A 20,710-nucleotide genomic window follows, 5' to 3' on the forward strand; every position below is an offset into this window, starting at 1 on the left:
TATTTTGATTCCACTATTATCTTTCAATATATTCATTACAACCCCAATTTTACTCATAAAATAAAATATGGCTTTATTAAATACTCAACGGGCAGTACTTTGCAGTCCTTGAGCCTAGAAGGTACAAACTATTGTCAAGTCACTTTCCAATACAAAAATCTTTGAACACAACATCAAGTATATCTTCGCAGCTAACGTGTCCGGTGATGCGTTCGATGCAGCGTACGGAATTACGCAGCTTTGCGGCCGCAATGGCCATGTCCGGGTATCGGTCGGGGTTGTAATCTCGCAGAAAGACGTCGATGTGCTCAATGCACCGCTCCAGTTGCTGCCTGTACCGGGTGTTCGTTATGCGGGGACTCTCCGCTCTCGGTTCTCCGCAAAGTTCTTGCAGATGTTTTTCCAAGTTGCCCAGAAACCCAGATATGTTATCGGGCTTATGGCACGAAATGGCGAGGACATTAGAAAGCTTTTCCAGCTGTTGGATCTCTGTCGATGACAGAGTGTCTGTTTTGTTGGCCACCAGCTGCAGTCGCTTACCATTGCACAGATCCAAAGGAATGTCCAGTTCCTTAAGATAGTTATCCACAAATTGTGAGACTGAATCTTCATGATTTATTTCCCTTATTGCTTTGGCATCCGTCATAAGTAGTACCATATCGGATTGGGCTAGGCAGTCTTTAGCTCTCTGTATTCCCTCTTGCTCAATGGTATCCGTTGTGTTTCTCCGCAGTCCGGCCGTATCGGAGAAAACTACGGGGTATCCACCGAAATTGTGCATGGTTTCTATTATATCTCGTGTAGTTCCAGCTTGATCTGTGACTATCGAAACAGATCGCTGGCAGAGAAGGTTAAGCAAACTGCTTTTGCCCACATTGGGGGCTCCAATAATAACAGTTCGGACTCCATCACGGAGCAGCTCTCCCTGCCGCTGATCGCTAAGGTGCTCCCTAATCTCGCGCTTGATAGCGTTTAGTTCCTTTGTCAGTTGTAAGATGACCCCACCTTCGATCTGTTCCTCTTCGGCAAAGTCAATGTAGGCCTCCAGATGAGCTGCACATCGGATGAGTCTCCGGCGCCAGTTGTCGTATAATCGACCCAGTGCTCCTGTACTCTGCAGCAGTGCCTATTAAAGAATAGTTGTGTTACAATTATTTGGTTAGGGTTGGGCAGACAGGCATCCGGTTCTTTACCTGCTTTCTTTGCGCCTCCGTTTCAGCATGTATAAGATCGGCGAGTCCCTCCACTTCAGTTAGATCCAATTTACCACCGAAAAACGCTCTTTTCGTAAACTCTCCTGGTTCCGCTGGTCTCAGACCATCCACTTTTCCCAGGGCATCAAGCATTGCAGCAATTACGGCCAGCGATCCGTGTACCTGAAACTCACAGGAATCCTCTCCGGTAAAAGAAGCAGGTCCAGGAAACCAGAGCAGAAGACCGCGATCGATCATCTCTTTACTAGCTGGATGAAAAAATGATTTTAAGTATGCTTGTCGGGCCTGTTGTAAAAAGATACAAGAATTAATTAAGTATGAATTTTAACTATGCATTAAAAAACTTTGTAAGACTTTTAAGTAATTTCTTAGAATAAAAGTTAGCATCAATTAGAAAGATTTTGAAAATTGATTACACAAGTGGTTTCTTTATTAAATGTGCCAATGAACTATAGAATAAGTATGTGCTCTTTATTTCATTGACCTACCTTTGGTTCATATTCTTTGTTTCCAACAATAGCCCGGAGAGCCTTTTTTGTTTGTGGCCCGGATACTCGGATAACAGAGACGCCGCACTTGACGTTACCGGAACTCAGGCTGTAGATGGTGCACCCACTGCTGGCAAAGCGGTGGAAGCTGCTCCGAAATCCTTGAGCAGCATTTCTTAGGAGCGCCATACTCAAGAACAATGGAAAACAAACCGCGAACGCTTGATTAGCTAAAAACCGATAACTTCAAAACAACAGCTCTTGAAACAACATGGCACAGCTGTTCAAAACAGCTGTACTTTCAGCTAGTTTTTCTGGATATGGCAGCTCTGCTCTAAATGGCGGTAAATTCAAAATGAAACTAAAACTAAAAGAATCTTTGCTATTCAATTTCGGCATGTTTTATTATTATATTCAATTTAGCGTCGAAACCAGAACATATAACATTAGAATTTTTATCATACACACTCGCATGCTTCACATACTAAAGATTTATAACGGCTGAAGCAGTTCTTTTTTAGGCATATTTTCATAGTCGAAAATCCCAGTCCTTTTTAGTAAAAGAATTGTCGCTTTCTGATTAGAAGGGCATCCCTCATCTGAGGTGTTACAATGGACTCCACACACTGACCTCTTCCCCTTGAAAAGCGGTTCCGGTTGACCATGGCTAAATTATTGTCCCACTGGCTGATAAATGAAAGGGCGTTGTCGTCCCAAGGTCTAGCGGTATTAGGGCGCTCTTCCTGGAAAGGAAAGCGTGTAGAAAGTAAGCTATAATCATGTAATGAGCCTACCTGGCTTCGTCGTCGTCGGGGATATGGCTCTACTAGTGGAACGTTAGTATTCCGCTGCTTTGCTGCAACGCTTTCCGGATAATTGTCCCAGGTACAGTCGTACATACGCTGCTTTATCTCCAGAGGATGATACTGGTTATCGTCCAGGCGCTTGTGGTCCTCTTGGGACGAGCTATTTGCACGGCCTCCGTCTAGCTCCCACATGGATCGATTTTTATTCTCTATGTAGGATTTGCTCTTCTCACGCTCTCGGATTAGCTGATGCTCGGGAACGTACTGAGCGATGGTGCTTGGTCGCGGATAGTGCCGAGAAAAGTGACGTATTTGAAAGGATTCTATTCGTGTCCGATGGAGGTCCATCCATCGGTTAACCACGATGCGGCCGAAGCTGTTGAAGTTAACCATACTTAGCCGTGTAATACTTTCAGCTAAATGTAGAAGTAGAAAATGTTTTGAAGTCTCGATTTAATGTTTAGAAATGTTCCTCGATTGGTATGCCGAAACGTTGCCGAAGGGACAGCTTTTAAACAAATGACCCTTAACCGGATATTTTCTAGTGACATGTAATTCCAAAGCCCACCTGATGGACCCCCTGTTTCAATTAGCGTAGTTAAAACCTCTGGCGTTAATTTTCAGCTAGAAGTTCTTCTGCCGGGTACTGGTATCAGTTTCATGTTTGGTGTGTCGCCATGAGGTCTATCATCTTGCTGCTTCTTTCGTTCGGGTTTGTCTCAGTAATACTAGGGAAGTATACGTATTTAATTGAGAATTCCGGATCGTTTGAGGATAAGCTGCTGTCGCGCAAAGTCCGTGGCTTGATATTTCCAGATAAGGCCGCCGTCTTGCTAACCGCTGCCCTAACAAAGCTTATAGTTGGCGGTCGTCCTAGTGGGCTTCAGTATAGTCTCGAGTTCGATATGTATCATCCTTTACCCGACACTGTGGAGGGTTGGCAGCCAAAGATATTAAAACGCTTCAGGCCCAAGACGACGACCAAGCCAAAACGTCGACTGGATTCCACGTCGTATTACCGAAGCCCAACCCTAGAGAGTTATTACCAAAATTATTATCAGAATTATTACCAGAATGCTGGTTTCTGGGGACCTTCTAGAAAGTAAGTTACAGTTTTAGACAAAAGAAAACAATTTTATAATCAAAGTTTAGCTTTTCCAGTATCAGGAGTTCCGCTATTGCTCCAATAACTTACAACCCAACCATGTAAATATTATATAAACTTTTAAACAAAAAAATTTCAACTAATGTCATTACTTTTTAGAGTAAATTCGAAAGCTGAGTCGCAACGGTTTCAAAGGTAGGTAATACCATAAGATAGTGATTTATAAAAAAAAAGGGTAATTATAAATTTTTTCTTACAGTTCCTCCATTAATAGAGATTCATTCTACCAAACACCTGCGAGTATTCCCAAAATTAACTATCTTCATCCAAAAAAAGAGGTCTATGGGTCCTGGTCTGAAGTTCCAAGTTGGAAATTAAATCGCGGCTACAGAGAGCGCAGAGAAATATTTGATCAGTTCGAGGCTATGGGAAAAGTGTAGGCAACGAAAATGAGAATCATAATTTACCCTTTTTTTATTATTAAAGATCCTTCATTGCAGCTTTCAAATAGACCTAAAATCGTGCATCAAAAGAGCCATGTGTGAACTGAGAGCTAAAATAAACGCAGCCCACCACGAGGGTTTTCTTATGGAAGATCTTATGCGAATTGTATTGACGTAAGAATAGTATATGATTGTAGCACTCAAAACGTAAACTAAACCCTACTTTCAGGGTTCCCGAAGAGATACAGGATGGCAAGTACAAACATCGCAAGGACGTCAAGGACTGTGCTCTTTTTTATGCTCCAAGTTGTCCATACAATGTTCTAAACTTTCTAACACAAAACGGCAAAAATATATAATCTAAGTAGGCCGTCAATCAAATTGTCGTGTTTTGTTACTGGGGTAGGAACGGGCACCGACTCTCAATTCATTACACATTCAGCCTCCGAACTGGACAGTCCTCTAAATTCCAGTATCCGAAACCTTCAAAATTCAAAATTCCTAGTTTTTTTTTCGGCGTTCAGTTTTTAAATATTCAAAATTCTTTATTCATTTTCAAATTTTCAGTATAAAATGGTGTTAAACTTAAAAATGGCTGGCGGACTGCTCACTTCCAGTCTAAGGTCGCGAGGTGCCCTGTGCATGTGCCAGCGCTTCGGATCCGGGTGCGCAAAGAAGGGTGGCAAGGACCGGTGCCCCACGGTCAACAAAAACTATCCGTGCGGTAGGCCAGAAAGTGAGCCGAAAATCAAGAGGGTTACGCAGCCAAAGCTCAAATCCATGTGGCTGAACCCGTTCTGCGATCCCGAGGACACGTACTGCCCGTTCAATCCTCGCTTCGACGACATCTACTATGTGGAGTCTGACAAGGCGAAACGCAAGTACTGGCAGACCTGGGTGGCTTGCCCTCCTATCAATATCAAGCCCAAGAAGATCTGCTGCTATGCCCAGGCCAAGCCAGCTCCGGTGAAGCGGCGCAAGCGCCAGGCCAGGCCAGCTACTGCTTGCCCCCAACCCTGTCCCGAACATCAGGAGGGTTCTTGCCCCAAAATTCCCAGACGCTGTCACAAGGAAGGAAGAACCCCGTCCATATGTAACAAAAATCGAGCCCCAGCGGACTGCGTCAAGCCCCTGACCCCGTATCCTTCATTCTCCGAGTGCAAGAGGAGTAAGCTCGCAGCCGCACCCCCGCAGGAGTGCAACTGCACTGCGGTACCTATGTTGTGCGAGGTCTGGGCTATGTATCGCAAGAGAGCCCTAGCCAAGAGCAGAAAACCCAGCCAATAAAATCTGGTCAATTTGGAGTAGACCTAGAAGTTCCAGAAGCCGGGAGCGTACACATTATCTGTCGACTGAAATAAACCATAATCCGGAGTGCGGTGTAAAAATTTATAATTAGTATTGCAAGGGATGGGTTCAAAAAGCTTTATTAGGTCATTCTATCGTTTGGTTTTTTCCCTGAGATAATGAGGTGATGATTGTCTTTCTGGTACAATTGCGATACTCAATAGGCAAAGGGATTTCTAGCCATGTTTGTTATTAGCGTCCAAAGAATTGGGCTGCAGTCTTGGTAAGTCTTTTGGCAATTGGCTCCTCCACGTCCAGCATCCCTTGCGTGCAGATACTTTCCTGCAACGTTGTCCAAGGTGGGTCTGTAAATCAGGAGAATCTAAATACTGTTTTTAAATACATCCAAATATATCAAACGTACACCATTATTGAATTTGCTATTTCACTAAAAATATTGCTGTTTTGAAAGGGCCTTTGAGAGATTTCGCAAATGCTCCTTAGCAGGCATGCTCCAGCATTTTGCCCTCCAATTCTAAATGAAAATAGAATAACATAGTAACCTTTTTTAAAATTTGGAAATATACTTACTGCTCCATGCCTAGTTCAATGGCAGTATATACCCAGGATCTGGCCTCATCATGGGAAAGCTTTGTCTGCATATCCTTGCGCCACTCGCGTGCCGTGGAAACGAACGTCGAGGTGTTCCAGAAGCTCCACCAGTAGATAGGAACGGTGGTGGGAATCCACTGGCCCTGCACGTTGAAGAACCACCAAAAGGATTGGTCCTTGTCGACTTGTTTACAAGGATACGCAAAGCTAGGCACCAACTTAAGGATGAGTATAGGATAAGCTCAAGATCAGGATTCAATGAGTATTTCTACCTTGACAACTCCCTGGCCATCGTAAATCGCCACTCTCTTGGAGCGACTCAGGGGCTTATTGCTGTAACTCAAGCTGCTGTTTCCTTTGGCATCGGGATCGAAGTTGATATGGGTATGGGCTTCTACTAGAGTGGTGGTGGCGATCACCGTTAGAAGCAGAAGCTGCCAGGTCAGACCCGTCTGGACCATGTTGTTTGTTTTCGATTGCAATGCTAACTAACCTGGCTTTGTTTAAACTCGGATCTCCGCACCCATATTTGTTTGGCCAAGAAATTGGCATGTCTCCAAATAAAGACTAAGAACGGAGAATAGGTTGCTACTCTTTGTCCATAGCTGTGATTCTTTAAAAGAAAGAATAGGGTATTGTGTAGAAGACTTTTGATTGGCTGGAACGTCTTATCCAAGAAATTCTAATGATGGAGCATGCGCTCCAGTTTCGGAAGCAGAGGTGTTCTATTGACTAATTCGGTCTAATTGCTTCACACGCATCTATCGCTGGTCGTTGATCCACTCATTTGCAGGTCGCCTAATTAAGTCCCAAATAGACAAAAGAGAGCTAACAATGATTCGGGGCTTCTGGATGCGTGATTCTCGGGCGGATCACAAAACACCATGCGTCGTTCAAAGCAGCACAACGTGGAGAAGATCGGCCAGGTCGCGTTGATAGTGATTGTACTCATATCTCCGATAGGGGGGCTACTGTTGTTTCCATCCACCACGGTGCTTCAGCTCACCTCGTCCATCTCGATACCCCTCGACCTACCCACACGCACCAAGGTCTTCGTGGACATGGGCTTCCAGATGAACTATAACTTGCCCACCACAGTATCGGCATTCTACAACGCCTCCATCTGGGCGGACGAGCTGTCACGGCGACAAAAGCGCCACTTGCCAAATAGTTCTGATGCGGATCTAAAAAGCTTGGATCAGGAACAGGAAGATGCCATGCACCCAGGTGACTTCACAGCAGGTCAGATGTACTTGGGGCTGGAGAACTTGCTTGAGACCTATGGAGTCCACCGATCCTGTCTGCTGCGCTGTGTTTGTGAACTAGCCCGGCATCCTTTTGCGGAAAATCATTACTATGCGCTGGTTACCCAGGCCATCACCTTTCTGCTTACGTAAGTTTAAGACTTTTATTTTATAAGTTATAGAAATATATTTTATTTATTTTATTTTTTATTAATATCAAAATTTGGGTTCCTTTATATTTTTAGACCTTCCCAGCACGAGGGTTTCTCCCAGGATGAGAAGCATTACCGCGACAAATATGAAAGAGCCGAACAGATTGGCTTCCTGGGAGGAGAGTGCCACCTCTCGTATCCTAGCTGTGACACAGACATAATAAACTTAGCCACCCGACTGGTCAGATGAAATAAAGATAATCGAATAGCCTATAATTTGTGTACATTCATTTGGTGATGAAGAAATTATGAACGGAGTGCAAGTGCATCATCATTGAAATCCATAACATTCAGTTGACTGGAAAACAGCCATAAATTCACAGGCAAGTTTGTCTGGCTAGGTACTTAGCTTGGAGCTCAAAAGACTGCTGATTCCTGTGAGAAACTCAAACGGGCAGTTGGTATATAGACCCGCACAATCGTTTCCCATAAATCCGTATTGCTCCGCCTGCTCGTAGGCTTCTCGGTAGACACGTTCTTTGGGACCAAAGGCCTCGTGCATTGATGGTCTGCAAATCAGTTCTTAGTTTAATTTAAATTTTTTTTCAATTCGCAAAAACTTACGTCAGGGTGAAGGTCAGTAAGGCGGTGAGCATGTTGCTTTCCGCATCCTGGAAGGGATGTCGGGCTAGCTCACAAACACTGCGCAACAGACAGGACTCATCGAAGCCGTAGCGCGCTAGCATGTTCTCAAGGCTTTCGTAAAGTTCTCCGGCAGTGAAATCATTAGGATGCATTGACTTTACTCCTCCTGGCAAATACTTCTCAGTCTCGTTCCGCAAATGACGCTTGCCGCGTCGCGAGAACTCATCCGGCCAGATGGTGGCCGCGTAAAAGGACGAGGGCTGACTCGGAAAGGCATAGTTCATTTGCAGACCCCAGTCCCAGAAGAGCTTGCGATCGGGTATTACGACGGGGACGGACAACGAGGAAGTCACCTGGTAAACGGAAGAAGCGGGAAACAGCAAAGGGAACTCCGACGAAGCTGGAAAGCTCCAAAGCGCCAACAGAGCTCCGATGAAGTGTACGCGCTTGAGACACATTTCGATGTGATGTGATCTCCGGACAACACGCACTTCGATAATAAGTGGCTTCCAAAAGTTGCTAATGAAACGCATAGACAGTGCAATTTACAGGTAGGCCTCTTTTTTATTCTTTGTGTTATTTTATTGGTTCTATTGAAATATGACTTGGCTTATGAGCTGTAACAGGTCGTGTTTGCAGTGGGAATACAATCTCGAGCAGTCTCTGCCCAAAAATCCATCTTGCTCGGCCTGCTCGTAGGCTTCTCTATATACATCTTCATCATCTTGAAAGCCTTCATGTTGGGAGGGACTAGCAAAGGATAGAAGATTCTAAAGTCAATAAATATTATCTAATATATAGGAAACTACTTACCTCAGTACGAAAGTAACAATATCAGTCAGCATGTGTCTATGTTTATCATCAAAGGGATGTTGGGCCAATTCACAGACACTTCTCAGCAAACACGTTTCATGGATTCCATAACCTGCTAGATTATCCTCCAAAAAGGCGTAGAGCTCGGCAGCTGAAAAATCCTTTGGATGTATTCCGGTCTCCCCATCATGTCCGTATTTTGCGTAAAAACTTTCATCGGTTAGCTCCAGGGTGGTAACTTCGCGCTTAGCTTTGTAATTGGCAAATCCCGGCCATATGGGTATACTATAAAATTCCGTGAGGTTGTACGGGTAATTATAAGAGATAGCAAAGCACCAATCTATCAAAATGCGACGCTCCGGAAGTAGCTCAGCAATGGGAAAGGAAACCGAAAGAGTTAACTATCAGGAATAGGTTAATATTATAATCTTTCTTTCAGAAAACACTAAAAACTTACACCCAAATTTGACGATGCTGGCCACAGAAGGGAAACTGAGTGATTGGTGAGGAAGGAAACTAAAATAAGTGATCTCAGCCAGCTGAGTTTCATCTTGAGAACCGTGTGTGTTGCGCCAGAAAAAGGTACTGATCTCGATCAGTACAAATACCCAAATCCAACAATTGTCCAACAAATTGGGTCGGTGGGTTAATGGACATATAAGTATGGTAAATAAATCAAGACATCAATCGCTGGCGGGTAAATATTTGGGGAAATGGTTTGCGATGTCAGATTGAAGGCGCCTCCGTTAAGATTCAACGATTTCCGCTCAGTTCAGTTGGTAAAGATGCTACGAGCCACGATCTTTGTTATGCTTGTGCTGCTTGCCGGCTTTTGGCCAAGTCTGGGGGAAAAGAATTCCAAATTGAAAAATAAATCTGAACTGAAAGCGGCAGTAGAGAGAGTTTTTAGCCGAAAACGAAGGGCGCTTTTGTTTCCACCAGGATCGTTTGTGAAGTTCACATGTTCCTTTGCCACTGGCCTCATTGCGACCTATCCGAAGGGTATTACATTTGTGTTGGAGGAGGCTCTCTACTTTCCAATTCCTGGAACACTGGAGGATGTTTACCCTAAAAGGTTCCGGCCCAAAACTACAACGAAGAAGCCAGAAAAGCTTTCGGATTCTATTGTCTATATACCAGGCACCGATTGGCGTTTCAAGGCCCAGACCCTACCGAAGCCCAAATGGAGACAGCCACCTCCAAAAACCCATCGAATTGATGATGAAAGCTATGCAAATCCTTTCAAATGGCAACAGTGGAGCCAATACTCCAAGTATTCGGATCAAAAATGGCAGAATCATCAGTGGAAAGGCTGGAATCAGGAGAAGGTATCAAAGTGGACCACGCCATCTCCCAAGTGGAATCGATACAGTGAAGCGTGGAATTCCCATCATGTCCGTGGCCATCGGGATCGAAGGGACTTGTTTGATCGATTCACCAAATTAAGTACTCTGTGGGTTCAAAGGCTAAAAATTTTAAAATATTTATAATTAGTATCATTTGTGATTTTTTAACAGCATTGGCATTGATGTCAAGTCGTGTATTCTACGGACTATATGTGATAGTAAACGATTGCTTTTGCCGCCAGGATATTCTATGTTGCACGACATGCTTCGTTTGATTTTCACGTAAGTTTAAAAAAAATATTAAAATTGGCCGATTTTCCTATAAGATTGCTTTTAAAGATTACCACGATTGGATGGTTTGAAAGATGAATACAGTCGCATTATGGACCGCGATCCAGACGAGTGCTCCGAGGAATTGAAGACGAAGTGTAATATGAACTTTTTAATTTGGTTACTAAGTGGTAGAGTCGAATAAATACTTATGAATATCTTAAAGTCTGATTTGTAGATTTCTTTTGAAGGTTTGTTTATCCGTATAATTTACAGATTTACCGAAATAGTCCCACCCACCTGCGACACCGTTTATTGTCACGTTCTTATTAAATTAGATTCAATTGTGGATTGAACAATTATCACTACTCAACAAGTCGAAATCGATAAGACCTTCTTGTTAGGGTAACGATGTCTCAATCAGTATTCTTGAGCCATGCGGGGCTGGGTGTTGATCTTATTCTCTTTGGAACTCATCCATTTGGTGGTTCCTCAAGTGGAGTTCAATCATACGAAACTTAATCATGCAGTGGATCGGGTATTTTCAAGGCGAAAGCGTTTTGTTCTGTTTCCTCCGGGCTCCAACTTAAAGTTTACGGGACAACTCAGCAAAGGTCTCATCTCGGCCTATCCAAAAGGTGTATCCATGAATATTGAGCAGGCCTGCTACTACCCAGTGCCCTCCAAAAGGGAGGACGTCTATCCAAAACGATACCGCCAAAGAACAACTACCACGGAGAAGCCAAAAACCACAACAGAACCCACCTATGTTTGGATACCAGGAACCAATTGGCGTTTTAAAGCCACTCCCGTTAAGAAGCCAAATCCGATAAGACTACACAGTCGCATAGATGAGAGACCCCACATATCCTCGTATTCCGATCCTGCTAAATGGGCCCATTGGTCCAAATACGGCCAGCGTTATGAAAACTGGTCATCAGCAAATAAAAACTATCAGACATACAGCCAACCTGGAAAATGGACCAAATGGGCAACAAAGTCCCCCCAGTGGGCAAAGTATGCCAGTTATCCAAATCGCTGGCAGAGATCGGTGGATGGTGAGTACTTCGATCCTGAGGTGGAGCCTTATGCGGATGTGAGGTCTTCGAATTCACTTAGCTATGAGGAACCTTTTGATCCCGACATGACTCCTCATCACCCTCCTCACTATCCGGAGCTTGGTCATGTTGATGACTGGCGGCACTACAACGGACACAGAGATCGTCGGCAGCTATTCGAACATTTTGAAGGATTTAGTAATATGTGAGGACTAGCATTTCGCTTTTAAAATTCTTGAATTTAATACATGTACTTATTTTAGTTTGGGCATCGATGGCAAGGCCTGTGTTTTGAGAGCTATTTGCGATAGCAAGCGACTGCTTTTGCCCAAAGGATATTCGATGCTCCAGGATATAGTGCGGCTGGTTTTTACGTAGGTTTTATCGTTTTTAAAGAATTCTTTCCTGATGTGACTTAAAATGAATTAAATATTAATTTTGCAGATTCCCCACCATAACCGGCGTCGAGGATGACTACTCCCGCATCATGAAAATGGACGCGGACGATTGCGACCTGCACTTCCGCGATTCGTGTAAGCTCAATATTTTAGCTTGGCTGCTGGGAGGCAAATGGAACTGAATAAAACTCATTACAATGGACTTGGGATGTGGGGGTTTATTGTATGAACTGCGCGGCCCACATGGACTGTTTGCACTCCGGATAAAGAGTGGCGCAGTCCTGTTTGGCGGCGTGTGCCTTGTCGTAGTGGGTGTCTCGGTAAGCGACGGGTTCGTTGTCCAAGGCCTCTGGAATGGTGAACACCGCTCGCATTAGTTCGCCCACAAATGTGCCAGGCTCCTGTTCCGCTGACTTTTGTCCCGTTTCGCAGAGCGTGCGGAGCACACAGTGGTAGCCGTGGTGACCACGTCTGTCAAGAAACGGAAAACATGGTTTTGGTTGACCATTAATTAATAATTTCCAGAGCTTGTTTTTGTTTTCTAATTGGCTACTCACTTGTCTAAATACTTTTCGATTCGTTCGTACAAAGACTGACGACTCCTACGGTGATGCTTTATCTGCAGCTCTTCCAATCTGGTCAAGTGCTCCTCGTGCTCACTAGCCACTCCACTACGGCGTTGCCGTTTATGCGGATTTTCTGCATCCGGAATACTGCGCTTTCCAAACACTGGATATATGCGATGGTGACGCGGTGCTGGTGGTCTAGTGGGCCGTCTGGTAGTTGTGGTGGTGGTTGTCCTAGGAGGTACATCTTGTCGCCTTAGTGTCTGCCTATTTCCATAGTAACGATCTTTAAGTCTGTAAAGTATCCTTTTTGAAAAAAATTTTTCTTTGAAATAAGTATTAAAAAACTTACCTCGAGTTGAGTGCCCAGTAGGGGTAGCGTGAGTTCTTGGCAGGAGTATAGGGACGTGTCCACTTGGCGAAAGGATTTCTGGAGCTCATCCCTGGCCCACCGTAGTAGTAGTAGGGGTCTTTGCGCCTGCCTCCCTTCGGACGGCTGTAATAACTGTCAGCATACTGATGAGACGGATGCATCGGAGTCCGGAAAACGGGAGAGGAACTGTAGTAGGAGTTGCTGCCACTCCCGTAGCTTGACAAGTTAATGTAGTTTGGTTTGTAATCCAAGGGACTGCTGGTCGTTGTCTGGTCGTTGGCTGCATCATCCACGTAGGTTATATTCGACACGGTGTCGTTGCGACTTATGTCCAAAGTACCATCCTCCAGCTTGGTCAGCAGATCGTCCAGTTCTTCGCTGGGTGGCTTGCTGGGCAGCTCCCAGGCCAAAGCCACCGTGACGCCCAGAATCAAGTAGTTCGTATGGTCTACAACTCCCACAATTTCGTCGTACACTGAACGGAAGAATAGGAGACCAGTGAGGCGTGAGATTTGTTTGAATTGTGCATAAGGGGGCAGCCAAGGGGGGCTTACAGAAATATTCTTCATTAAATATTATTTCATGTAGCTTAAAGATATTTAATATAATATGAACATGTACTTAAGTCTATAATATTATAGTTTTCAAAACATTTAAAAATAAACTTTTTTTAAAAAAGGTTTTTAACTTTTGAAGCCCCCTTGCGAATGTTTCGTGCCTTTGCCACTGCCTTTTCGGCTAACTGACTTACCGATCTGAAAGGAGCTGCCCTCCGGAAATACCAAATAGCGTCGTTTCCTGGACAACAGCTCTTCCGACTGCCTGCCTTGAACGGATGCGGATTGGGACTCATTCAGCCTCATCTCGATGAGCTGCTCCAGGCTGTTGCTGTCGTCATTGTTTATGTTCAGTGACGGGCTGCCGGTTGCCAGCTCGATGGATCCGCCGGCCTTCAGTCCGTCAGCCAGGATGACACCCAAATGGGCGAACACGATAAGGGGGAGGAGCATTAAAGCCGGTGCCGGGGAATTGGCCATCGGGTTGCAGCTGCGATTGCAGCTCTTCCTTGTTTTCCAGCTCCACATTTTCCTCTTTGCTTGCGGTCCCAGCATACGTCAACTGTCAGCGAAAAGTCCCGCGATGTTGGCCCAAACAGAATCGGACGGGTTCTAAGGTTTGCTCTGAACTTGGACTGCTGTTGCCTGGGCTGTTAATTGTAAGTGGGGTTCTCTTTCTGACGAGAAAGTTTCCAGTTTGAGTTTGAGCTCCGTTCGTTAAATTTCTTTTGCGCTTCTTTTGTCTTTCATTAGTTTTCACACTTTTAGTCTTTGGTGTTTCGGCAAAGTAGTTTGTCTTGCAGGGCGTCGTGAGCTCATTGGACTATTTAAAGGTTCAAATTACTTTTTCACGCTTCCCAACTTGTTCTCCCCTCCTTGGGTATGTTCTTTTTTATCTGAAAAGTAGCACACTTCCACCTAGATGATGATGATGCTCCTACTGCTGTTGGCGAACTCAAGTTGAAGTAATGTGATCACTAGTCACAGTTTTCCTTGGGATAAACAAAACTGGTATTCAGTGAAATGCTTTCAGCTCAAACTGAAGAAACTTTCAAGCAATTTTGGTACAATTTCGCTTATTATTCTGCTCCACAATATCTGAATAGCTGACTCAGCTGTCAAAGGGGAGGGCAAAAGTGAATGATTGAGGTTTTTCCTTCCAACTAATCAGGGCTTGGAAAATTTAAATTTCTTAAGAGTCCTAGTAAGTCTCGTAAACTACAAAATCTCTTATTATATTATGATAGATATTTATTTTCCTTTTTTTTAAAGACTAGTCCAACCAAAATGAGTGACTACAATCGCCGTAAAGTTTTCGACAATTATTCTGCTGTCGGTGTGCTTCCAGATAATGGGGTGACATCAAAAGCTCTAGCTCCTTGGGGTCATCTATATCCAGGCTGCTAGGCAGCTGAAAAATGGCCGAAAGCAGTTCCATTATGAAGCTTTGCGGTTCCGGGCCATCTCTTCCTTGGAGGCGCCTCTGTCTTTGGGCCGATTCGCAGAGAGCTCGTTGTACACAGGAAGTGCCATTAAGACGTTGTCTATAAGAAATTGTATATTGATTTTTTGAATATTTAATAAAGAATTCTTTTATTTTTGACTTACGATTTGTACAGCCTTTCGATTTTTCCGAACAACAGCTGGCGGGAACTGAGATGCTGTTGTAAATGAAATCGCTCAAAATGGGGATCTTGTTCCAGACTTCTTCTCCTTCGGCGTTTAGCGAACACAGGATATATTCGATGCTTGGGTGGGGACTTAAAAACTTGCCGAGGACGCTGGGAGTATCCCGAGCTTGGGAATGAGCTGAGGGATATAAAGGAAAAAATGTATTACTCATACGCAACGTTGTGCAAGATTTTTCTTTTTAGAAGTTTTTGTCTAATAAAATAATAACTAAGATTAAACCATATTGTTTTAAAACTTGTTTGCATTTTTTGCTTGTCTATTTTATTGTGATTATGGGAGTACTTACGTCCACTTTGATGGGTTCCACATGCGTTGCTTTTCACGCCACTTCTGCTGCACCCTCTGACCGTTGCGTGTCCACCAATTGTCCGTTCTTGCCCCAGACCATGGACTTACACCTGCTACCGGCCCGGTCCCGGCCTCCTGGCGCTGCCATTTTGGCCACGACTGTCGCGCATGCCAATTAGCTGGCATCGGCGCCTGGCGCTGCTGTCCATTTGCATTTGCATCGGAATTCACATTTGCAGAATTTGCATAAGTGTATGAGGCAGGGATGCGTTGGATATTCGTGTAGTACGACTGGTAGCCATGGTCATTGGCCGCATATGCCGGCGGATTCGCTGGAAGTGCGTGCGTTGCCTGCCAATTAGCGGCGTCTCGATTGTCCGGATCCTGATTCTGGTTCTGGTTCCAGTTCTGGGAGGGAGCCTCGGGATCGGGCTCGGGGACGCTGTCGTTTCGGCGGACAGTGCCGATGGTGCCGTCGTTGATGCGGGTAAGCACGTTTTCAATCAGCTCGCTGGGCGCCTTGCTGGGCAGCTCCCAGGCCACCGAGCAGGTGATGCCCAGGATGGCGTAGTTGGTGTAGTCCACGATGGGTATGATGATGTCGAAGACTAACTGGAAGGAGGAGCCCTCGGGGAAGAGGAGGTAGCGCTTTTGGCGGTGCAGTCGCATCAACCGGTGGCGCCATCCCTCGTTACTTACCTCCAGCTCCCCCGCAGGTCCTTTTAATGGGTTGATGTTGGTGCCCAATAAATGTTCACCATCGAACGTATCATTACTTTGTGGCGGTCTCTCATTTCGGAAAAGGCAAAGTGGAAGCAGAAAAATTAACAAGAGTCCGAATCCTGTGGCTCCAATTATTTTGATTGTTTTTACCATTTTATGCTTAATGAAAGCCAGTCTCTCTTCCAATATTTAAAGATACACTTTTATTTTTAAGAAATATTTAAATTAAGTATAAAATTAACTTTTTTTATTATTAGTTTATTTGTTAATTATTAGCAAGGGAATCAATATTTCTTTTAAAAGTAACTCTTTTTGTCCATCACTGTAATTAGGTAATTGAACATTGCGATTGCTTCGTGACTTGGCACTCAGGAAGCAAACAGGACAACACAAAATATAAAATCGGCAACTCAAATTTGCATAATTTCACTGTAGCTGTGACGCTTCCACTTTCTGTCCCTGCCAATCATGCGTTAAATTAATGCAATTTTCAATATCATTCCGAGCGCAAGCGATGGCATGGAGGAAAGTTGGTTATGGGTAATGGACACTATTGGTCACTGGGCACTGGGTAATGGTTAAATTGAACGGACCCGCCATCGGCATTGGGCTTCACAATTAAAACACTGTCGCTCCGAAATGCCTCGGCGCTTCGAGCGCAATTGGACGAGAATTTATGAAGCAGATAATTACCATTAGAGGGACAGCGACGAGTCAAGCGAATTGGAATTGGATTTTCGATATTGGCCCGCTCCGGTCACTGGGTTTCTTTTTTTGTGTTATACGATATGTTGATGCCATTAGCTGTCCGAACCGAACTGATGCCGGACATTCGGGGTGGCTGGAACGCATCGAACTCGGTCAGCAGTTCGGTCCGGCAAAGTTTAATTGTACAATTAGCACCCAATTGAGTGTCGTTAACTCGTTTTGTGCCGTTTCAAGTGCTCTTTAAAAAGGTGCTAAGTAGTCCCCAGTATTCCCCAAATATCCCATATCTCCGTGGCCTGCAGCCTCCGATTAATTGCAGTGGAATTTGGTAACAATGTGTAACGGCCCGATAACAGATTGTTAAATTGCAGCATTTAGAGATCCTGATTGGTGGCCACCACAATAAATAATCTTTAATGCATCCATCCAAATTGAATTGGGCAACAGAGGAAGGTCAGCGGAGTTGTTTACACCGGAAATATTTTAATCGCTATGGCTTTCAGATGGATTAAGCGCATTAATCTTTCGCTTTAATGCTCTGTTTGATTAAGTGAATTTTAATTTTATGCTCAACAAGGCGAGAGTATAACACTCGCTTTATTTTTGTTTAATCCGTTTAAAGTTTACACTGACCATTATTATTCACATTAAGGATTAAGTTAGGTGAATGGTGCATAGAGCTTGTACACCTTATTGAATTTATTGTACATTTTTTGAACCTTTAGTTGACCAATTTGTGGATCAATTCTCTACAAATCTGCATCAAAATCTGGAAACAAAATATTATTAAGATTTTTTGTCAAATTTTATGGGGATCCCCTTCAAGATTATGTAAAATGCATGGGAGTGCCTTATGACCCATAGCGAAGGCCATATCTTCCTGAGTTTTCATCCGAATCTTAAGGGGAATACCTTAAACGATTTGTGGATTAATTCTCTACAAATCTGCATCAAAATCTAGAAACAAAATATTTTTTAGATTTTTTGTCAAATTTTATGGGGGTCTCCTTCAAAATTATGATATTTTCTTGGAAGTGCCATATGAGCCACAGCGAAGACCATATCTTTCCGAGTTTTCATCCGAATCTTAAGGGGAATACCTTAAACGATTTGTGGATCAATTCTCTACAAATCTGCATCAAAATCTAGAAACAAAATATTTTTTAGTTTTTTTGTCAAATTTTATGGGGGGTCCCCTTCAAAATTATGATACTTGCTTGGAAGTGCCATATGAGCCACAGCGAAGACCATATCTTTCCGAGTTTTCATCCGAATCTTAAGGGGAATACCTTAAACGATTTGTGGATCAATTCTCTACAAATCTGCATCAAAATCTAGAAACAAAATATTTTTTAGATTTTTTGTCAAATTTTTTTAATTTCTTCAAAATTATGAAACTTGCTTGGGAGTGCCATATGAGCGACAGCGAAGTCCATATCTTTCCCAATTTTCATCTGATTCTTGAACGATTTGTAGATCGTTCCATTTATTGCCACTTTTAGCTTTTGTGCGAACTTGAATTGGCGACACCAATCAATCAGGCATTCGTGGCCAGAACAAAAGTCCGTTCGACATAAGCCCTGCGAGGGTAGATCTTGTATTGTGGGTAGCAGCATCCCAAATGGAAGTCAAAGAGCCGCAGGAGCTTTTAAACAAAGCCAGGTGGCAACAGGCAGCTGGAACACTGCAGCACTCGTGGATGTGTTCGATGTTAAGTCCCAGCCAGAGGCGATTGCTTTCTGGCCCACGCACAATGCCATTCTGGCCTTTGGGCTGGAATGGTAAGAGCACATGAGGCCATTTTCATCAGTGACATGTCACTTTGGTCAGAGTTGAAGAACCACAGAGAAAATGGAGTTGCGGTTTTCTTTTTTCACATCAATGTTTTTGACAATTGTGTAAAGGTGTTGTGGTGTTCTAAATAAAACTCAGACTTAGAAGGAGCGATAATTCTTTACAAAGAATTTAGCCCAAAGAATTCTTCTTCTTAAACTTAAAGCAAAAGAAATTTTTGTGTTCCATTTTTGTACTATTTAATTAATTTGTAAACCTTAAATATATTTTTCTCAGTGCTGTAATGTTTATTTTCTGTCAAGTTTGCAAAAGTCTTCTCTGACGATTTCTTGAGCAAACTAAAAACTGCATTGCCCATTGCTGCCACATCGCCTGCAAAATTAGTTGACCATGCACTCCAGCAGCAAGCAGTTGGCTCTCCACCTGTTTCTCCTATTTGTGGGTAGTTGCAGTCCTGCCAAAAAGCCCTTCCAGTCCAATGGGACTTCTGTTCAGTCGAGTTTGAGTCGCTCGAAGCGCGTGGCCATCTTTAATGGTTCGGGCACAAACAAGGTCGGTCATCAATCGACCTTCCGCATCTCGAATGTCCTATTGTTTTCCCGCAGATTGTTACAGGACTGGCCTATCCCGTCAAAGAGGCGGATCCGGTGGAGTCCTTATGGGGATTCATTAACTACCAAGCGCAATATGTACCCTCCCCAATTCCCATCTATTGGTGGAGTTTCTGGAATACCTCGACTTTTGTTTCAACGGCCAGAGAGTGGCATAAGGATATCAAAATTCAGTGGAGGCAGGACGAAACTCGATTTTGGTTGTACGATATTATTGAAACAGGCCTTGAGCGGTAAATAGTGGCAATATTACTTGAAAGCTATTAAATCATTTTATTTAAAGGATTGGTGGCAAACATGGAAGTGCATGTCTTTTAAGAAGCATTTGTGAGATATGTCAGAGACCCTTTCAGCACAATAATATGTTTGGTGAGATACTGAATGCGGTGCTGATGTGAGTAATAAAATAAAAAAATAAAAACCAATAAATTTTCTTATATTGTCTTTCAGACCTCGAATAGACAATGTTCCTGAAAGATATTTACAAGCCAGAGATGCTGGGAAAGCTGGTGCTGACTGTAGGAAAACATATTACGAATGCACTAAAGAACTATGGTGCAAACTTACCAAAATGACTAAGATCACTTTCTAGAAAGAAAGATTACAACATGTTTTTTGAATGGAAAATAAAAGGCGTAAGAGTTCTATATTTTAAAAGCTCAATATATAACTTCTATAGCTTTCCTTGACTTCCAAATATGTAAGAAAACAGAACTAAAAATATAACCTAATAGAGTGTTGCTTAAACTGTATCCTTTTAATTTTTCCGAATTAAACTGCAAGTGTTTTTATGTTTATTTAAAACATGCCCTCCTATCTAGCATCCTTTTTGTCCCCTTAAGTTTTATCGCTTAGCACCTTGCCTCTGACATCAATTTAAATTAGTTTTGGGAAAACTTCTCCTTCTGTTTTCCAGGTCCCGATTGTCTTTTTCGATTCTCGTTGTTGGTGTGTATTTTTATTGTTTCAGCTTTTTGTTCTTATTGCTTTTTGTGGCGGGTGCTCGTGTGAGATTTTTACTAATTTCAAACCAAGTTGAACTGTAAACAATGTCAGCACAGAAACCAAATGAAAACAAATGCAGCTAACAAAACACCAAGGGGCAAGGCCAGGAACTGAGGGATCTGGGTTCTGGGATGTGGGACCTGGAATTTGGGATGGAGGGGCACTAACGAACAGCAGTCGTCGCAGCAGTGGCAGAAATTTTGTTGCATGCAAAACATTTGTCAAATGTAAATTAGCAAAGAAGTGAGGGGGTTAAGGTTCTGGCTGCCGCTGCTGCTCCTGCTGCTTCTGTGGTTTTTTCTTTTACCAATGCCGTTGACTGTGGGAGGTGTTGCATGTGGGCCAGCGAGGGCCAGCGGCTGGAGGGGCGTTGAACGGGTGTTTGCCTGTTACAAATCGCATAAAATCACACTTAATGCCCGCAGGCAACATGCAGCATGTAAAAAGTGCAGCGAGGCGTGAATGTCGCTGGCACACAAACTTTTGCATGTGTACAGGACACACACTAACAC

At 43.5% G+C, this 20,710-nt stretch overlaps 13 protein-coding genes across 13 annotated transcripts; 6 read left to right on the plus strand and 7 right to left on the minus strand.

Annotated features, from left to right (window-relative positions):
• Positions 1-49: 49 nt before the first annotated feature.
• LOC108122060 (tRNA modification GTPase GTPBP3, mitochondrial) lies at positions 50-1,956 on the minus strand. Its single transcript, XM_017236512.3, has 3 exons — positions 1,703-1,956; positions 1,194-1,499; positions 50-1,126 (listed from the first exon to the last, which is right to left on the minus strand). Exons 1-3 carry the CDS (start codon positions 1,889-1,891, stop codon positions 140-142), a joined length of 1,482 nt encoding a protein of 493 aa, XP_017092001.2. The 5' UTR covers positions 1,892-1,956; the 3' UTR covers positions 50-139.
• Positions 1,957-2,080: 124 nt separating this feature from the next.
• LOC108122061 (uncharacterized) lies at positions 2,081-3,032 on the minus strand. Its single transcript, XM_017236513.3, has 2 exons — positions 2,497-3,032; positions 2,081-2,445 (listed from the first exon to the last, which is right to left on the minus strand). Exons 1-2 carry the CDS (start codon positions 2,899-2,901, stop codon positions 2,257-2,259), a joined length of 594 nt encoding a protein of 197 aa, XP_017092002.2. The 5' UTR covers positions 2,902-3,032; the 3' UTR covers positions 2,081-2,256.
• Positions 3,033-3,185: 153 nt separating this feature from the next.
• Positions 3,186-4,429, plus strand: LOC108121756 (uncharacterized). The gene is made up of 5 exons (XM_070280701.1): positions 3,186-3,610; positions 3,773-3,808; positions 3,873-4,049; positions 4,114-4,230; positions 4,286-4,429. The coding sequence occupies exons 1-5, from the start codon at positions 3,186-3,188 to the stop codon at positions 4,413-4,415; spliced, it is 885 nt and encodes a 294-aa protein (XP_070136802.1). The 3' UTR covers positions 4,416-4,429.
• A 51-nt stretch (positions 4,430-4,480) lies between these two features.
• Positions 4,481-5,451, plus strand: LOC108121855 (uncharacterized). The gene has a single exon (XM_017236155.3). The coding sequence runs from the start codon at positions 4,630-4,632 to the stop codon at positions 5,341-5,343; it is 714 nt and encodes a 237-aa protein (XP_017091644.2). The 5' UTR covers positions 4,481-4,629; the 3' UTR covers positions 5,344-5,451.
• A 16-nt stretch (positions 5,452-5,467) lies between these two features.
• On the minus strand, positions 5,468-6,416 carry LOC108121856 (uncharacterized). Its single transcript, XM_070280702.1, is given in 5 exon segments — positions 5,468-5,708; positions 5,768-5,878; positions 5,935-6,197; positions 6,200-6,223; positions 6,261-6,416. Coding segments are annotated over 5 exon segments (702 nt in total). The 3' UTR covers positions 5,468-5,560.
• LOC108121890 (uncharacterized) lies at positions 5,871-7,865 on the plus strand. Its single transcript, XM_017236194.3, has 2 exons — positions 5,871-7,348; positions 7,445-7,865. The coding sequence occupies exons 1-2, from the start codon at positions 6,840-6,842 to the stop codon at positions 7,599-7,601; spliced, it is 666 nt and encodes a 221-aa protein (XP_017091683.2). The 5' UTR covers positions 5,871-6,839; the 3' UTR covers positions 7,602-7,865.
• Positions 7,749-8,454, minus strand: LOC108121889 (uncharacterized). Its single transcript, XM_017236193.2, has 2 exons — positions 7,976-8,454; positions 7,749-7,920 (listed from the first exon to the last, which is right to left on the minus strand). The coding sequence occupies exons 1-2, from the start codon at positions 8,452-8,454 to the stop codon at positions 7,749-7,751; spliced, it is 651 nt and encodes a 216-aa protein (XP_017091682.2).
• A 110-nt stretch (positions 8,455-8,564) lies between these two features.
• On the minus strand, positions 8,565-9,473 carry LOC108121900 (uncharacterized). The gene is made up of 3 exons (XM_017236204.3): positions 9,267-9,473; positions 8,810-9,210; positions 8,565-8,746 (listed from the first exon to the last, which is right to left on the minus strand). Exons 1-3 carry the CDS (start codon positions 9,357-9,359, stop codon positions 8,587-8,589), a joined length of 654 nt encoding a protein of 217 aa, XP_017091693.2. The 5' UTR covers positions 9,360-9,473; the 3' UTR covers positions 8,565-8,586.
• A 121-nt stretch (positions 9,474-9,594) lies between these two features.
• Positions 9,595-10,630, plus strand: LOC108121916 (uncharacterized). Its single transcript, XM_017236226.2, has 3 exons — positions 9,595-10,262; positions 10,327-10,437; positions 10,495-10,630. The coding sequence occupies exons 1-3, from the start codon at positions 9,595-9,597 to the stop codon at positions 10,628-10,630; spliced, it is 915 nt and encodes a 304-aa protein (XP_017091715.2).
• A 231-nt stretch (positions 10,631-10,861) lies between these two features.
• Positions 10,862-12,136, plus strand: LOC108121845 (uncharacterized). Its single transcript, XM_017236143.2, has 3 exons — positions 10,862-11,688; positions 11,747-11,857; positions 11,928-12,136. The coding sequence occupies exons 1-3, from the start codon at positions 10,862-10,864 to the stop codon at positions 12,061-12,063; spliced, it is 1,074 nt and encodes a 357-aa protein (XP_017091632.2). The 3' UTR covers positions 12,064-12,136.
• On the minus strand, positions 12,049-13,763 carry LOC108121844 (uncharacterized). The gene is made up of 4 exons (XM_017236142.3): positions 13,572-13,763; positions 12,800-13,295; positions 12,439-12,741; positions 12,049-12,352 (listed from the first exon to the last, which is right to left on the minus strand). Exons 1-4 carry the CDS (start codon positions 13,681-13,683, stop codon positions 12,100-12,102), a joined length of 1,164 nt encoding a protein of 387 aa, XP_017091631.3. The 5' UTR covers positions 13,684-13,763; the 3' UTR covers positions 12,049-12,099.
• Positions 13,764-14,650: 887 nt separating this feature from the next.
• On the minus strand, positions 14,651-16,267 carry LOC108121872 (uncharacterized). Its single transcript, XM_017236174.3, has 3 exons — positions 15,356-16,267; positions 14,986-15,186; positions 14,651-14,921 (listed from the first exon to the last, which is right to left on the minus strand). The coding sequence occupies exons 1-3, from the start codon at positions 16,231-16,233 to the stop codon at positions 14,651-14,653; spliced, it is 1,350 nt and encodes a 449-aa protein (XP_017091663.2). The 5' UTR covers positions 16,234-16,267.
• A 2,705-nt stretch (positions 16,268-18,972) lies between these two features.
• Positions 18,973-19,785, plus strand: LOC108121757 (HDC15381). Its single transcript, XM_017236046.2, has 4 exons — positions 18,973-19,134; positions 19,188-19,426; positions 19,477-19,587; positions 19,644-19,785. Exons 1-4 carry the CDS (start codon positions 18,973-18,975, stop codon positions 19,783-19,785), a joined length of 654 nt encoding a protein of 217 aa, XP_017091535.2.
• The last annotated feature ends 925 nt before the right edge of the window (positions 19,786-20,710 follow it).

Source organism: Drosophila bipectinata, chromosome 3R (assembly GCF_030179905.1).
Source record: "Drosophila bipectinata strain 14024-0381.07 chromosome 3R, DbipHiC1v2, whole genome shotgun sequence".
NCBI classification, from domain to species: domain Eukaryota; kingdom Metazoa; phylum Arthropoda; class Insecta; order Diptera; family Drosophilidae; genus Drosophila; species Drosophila bipectinata.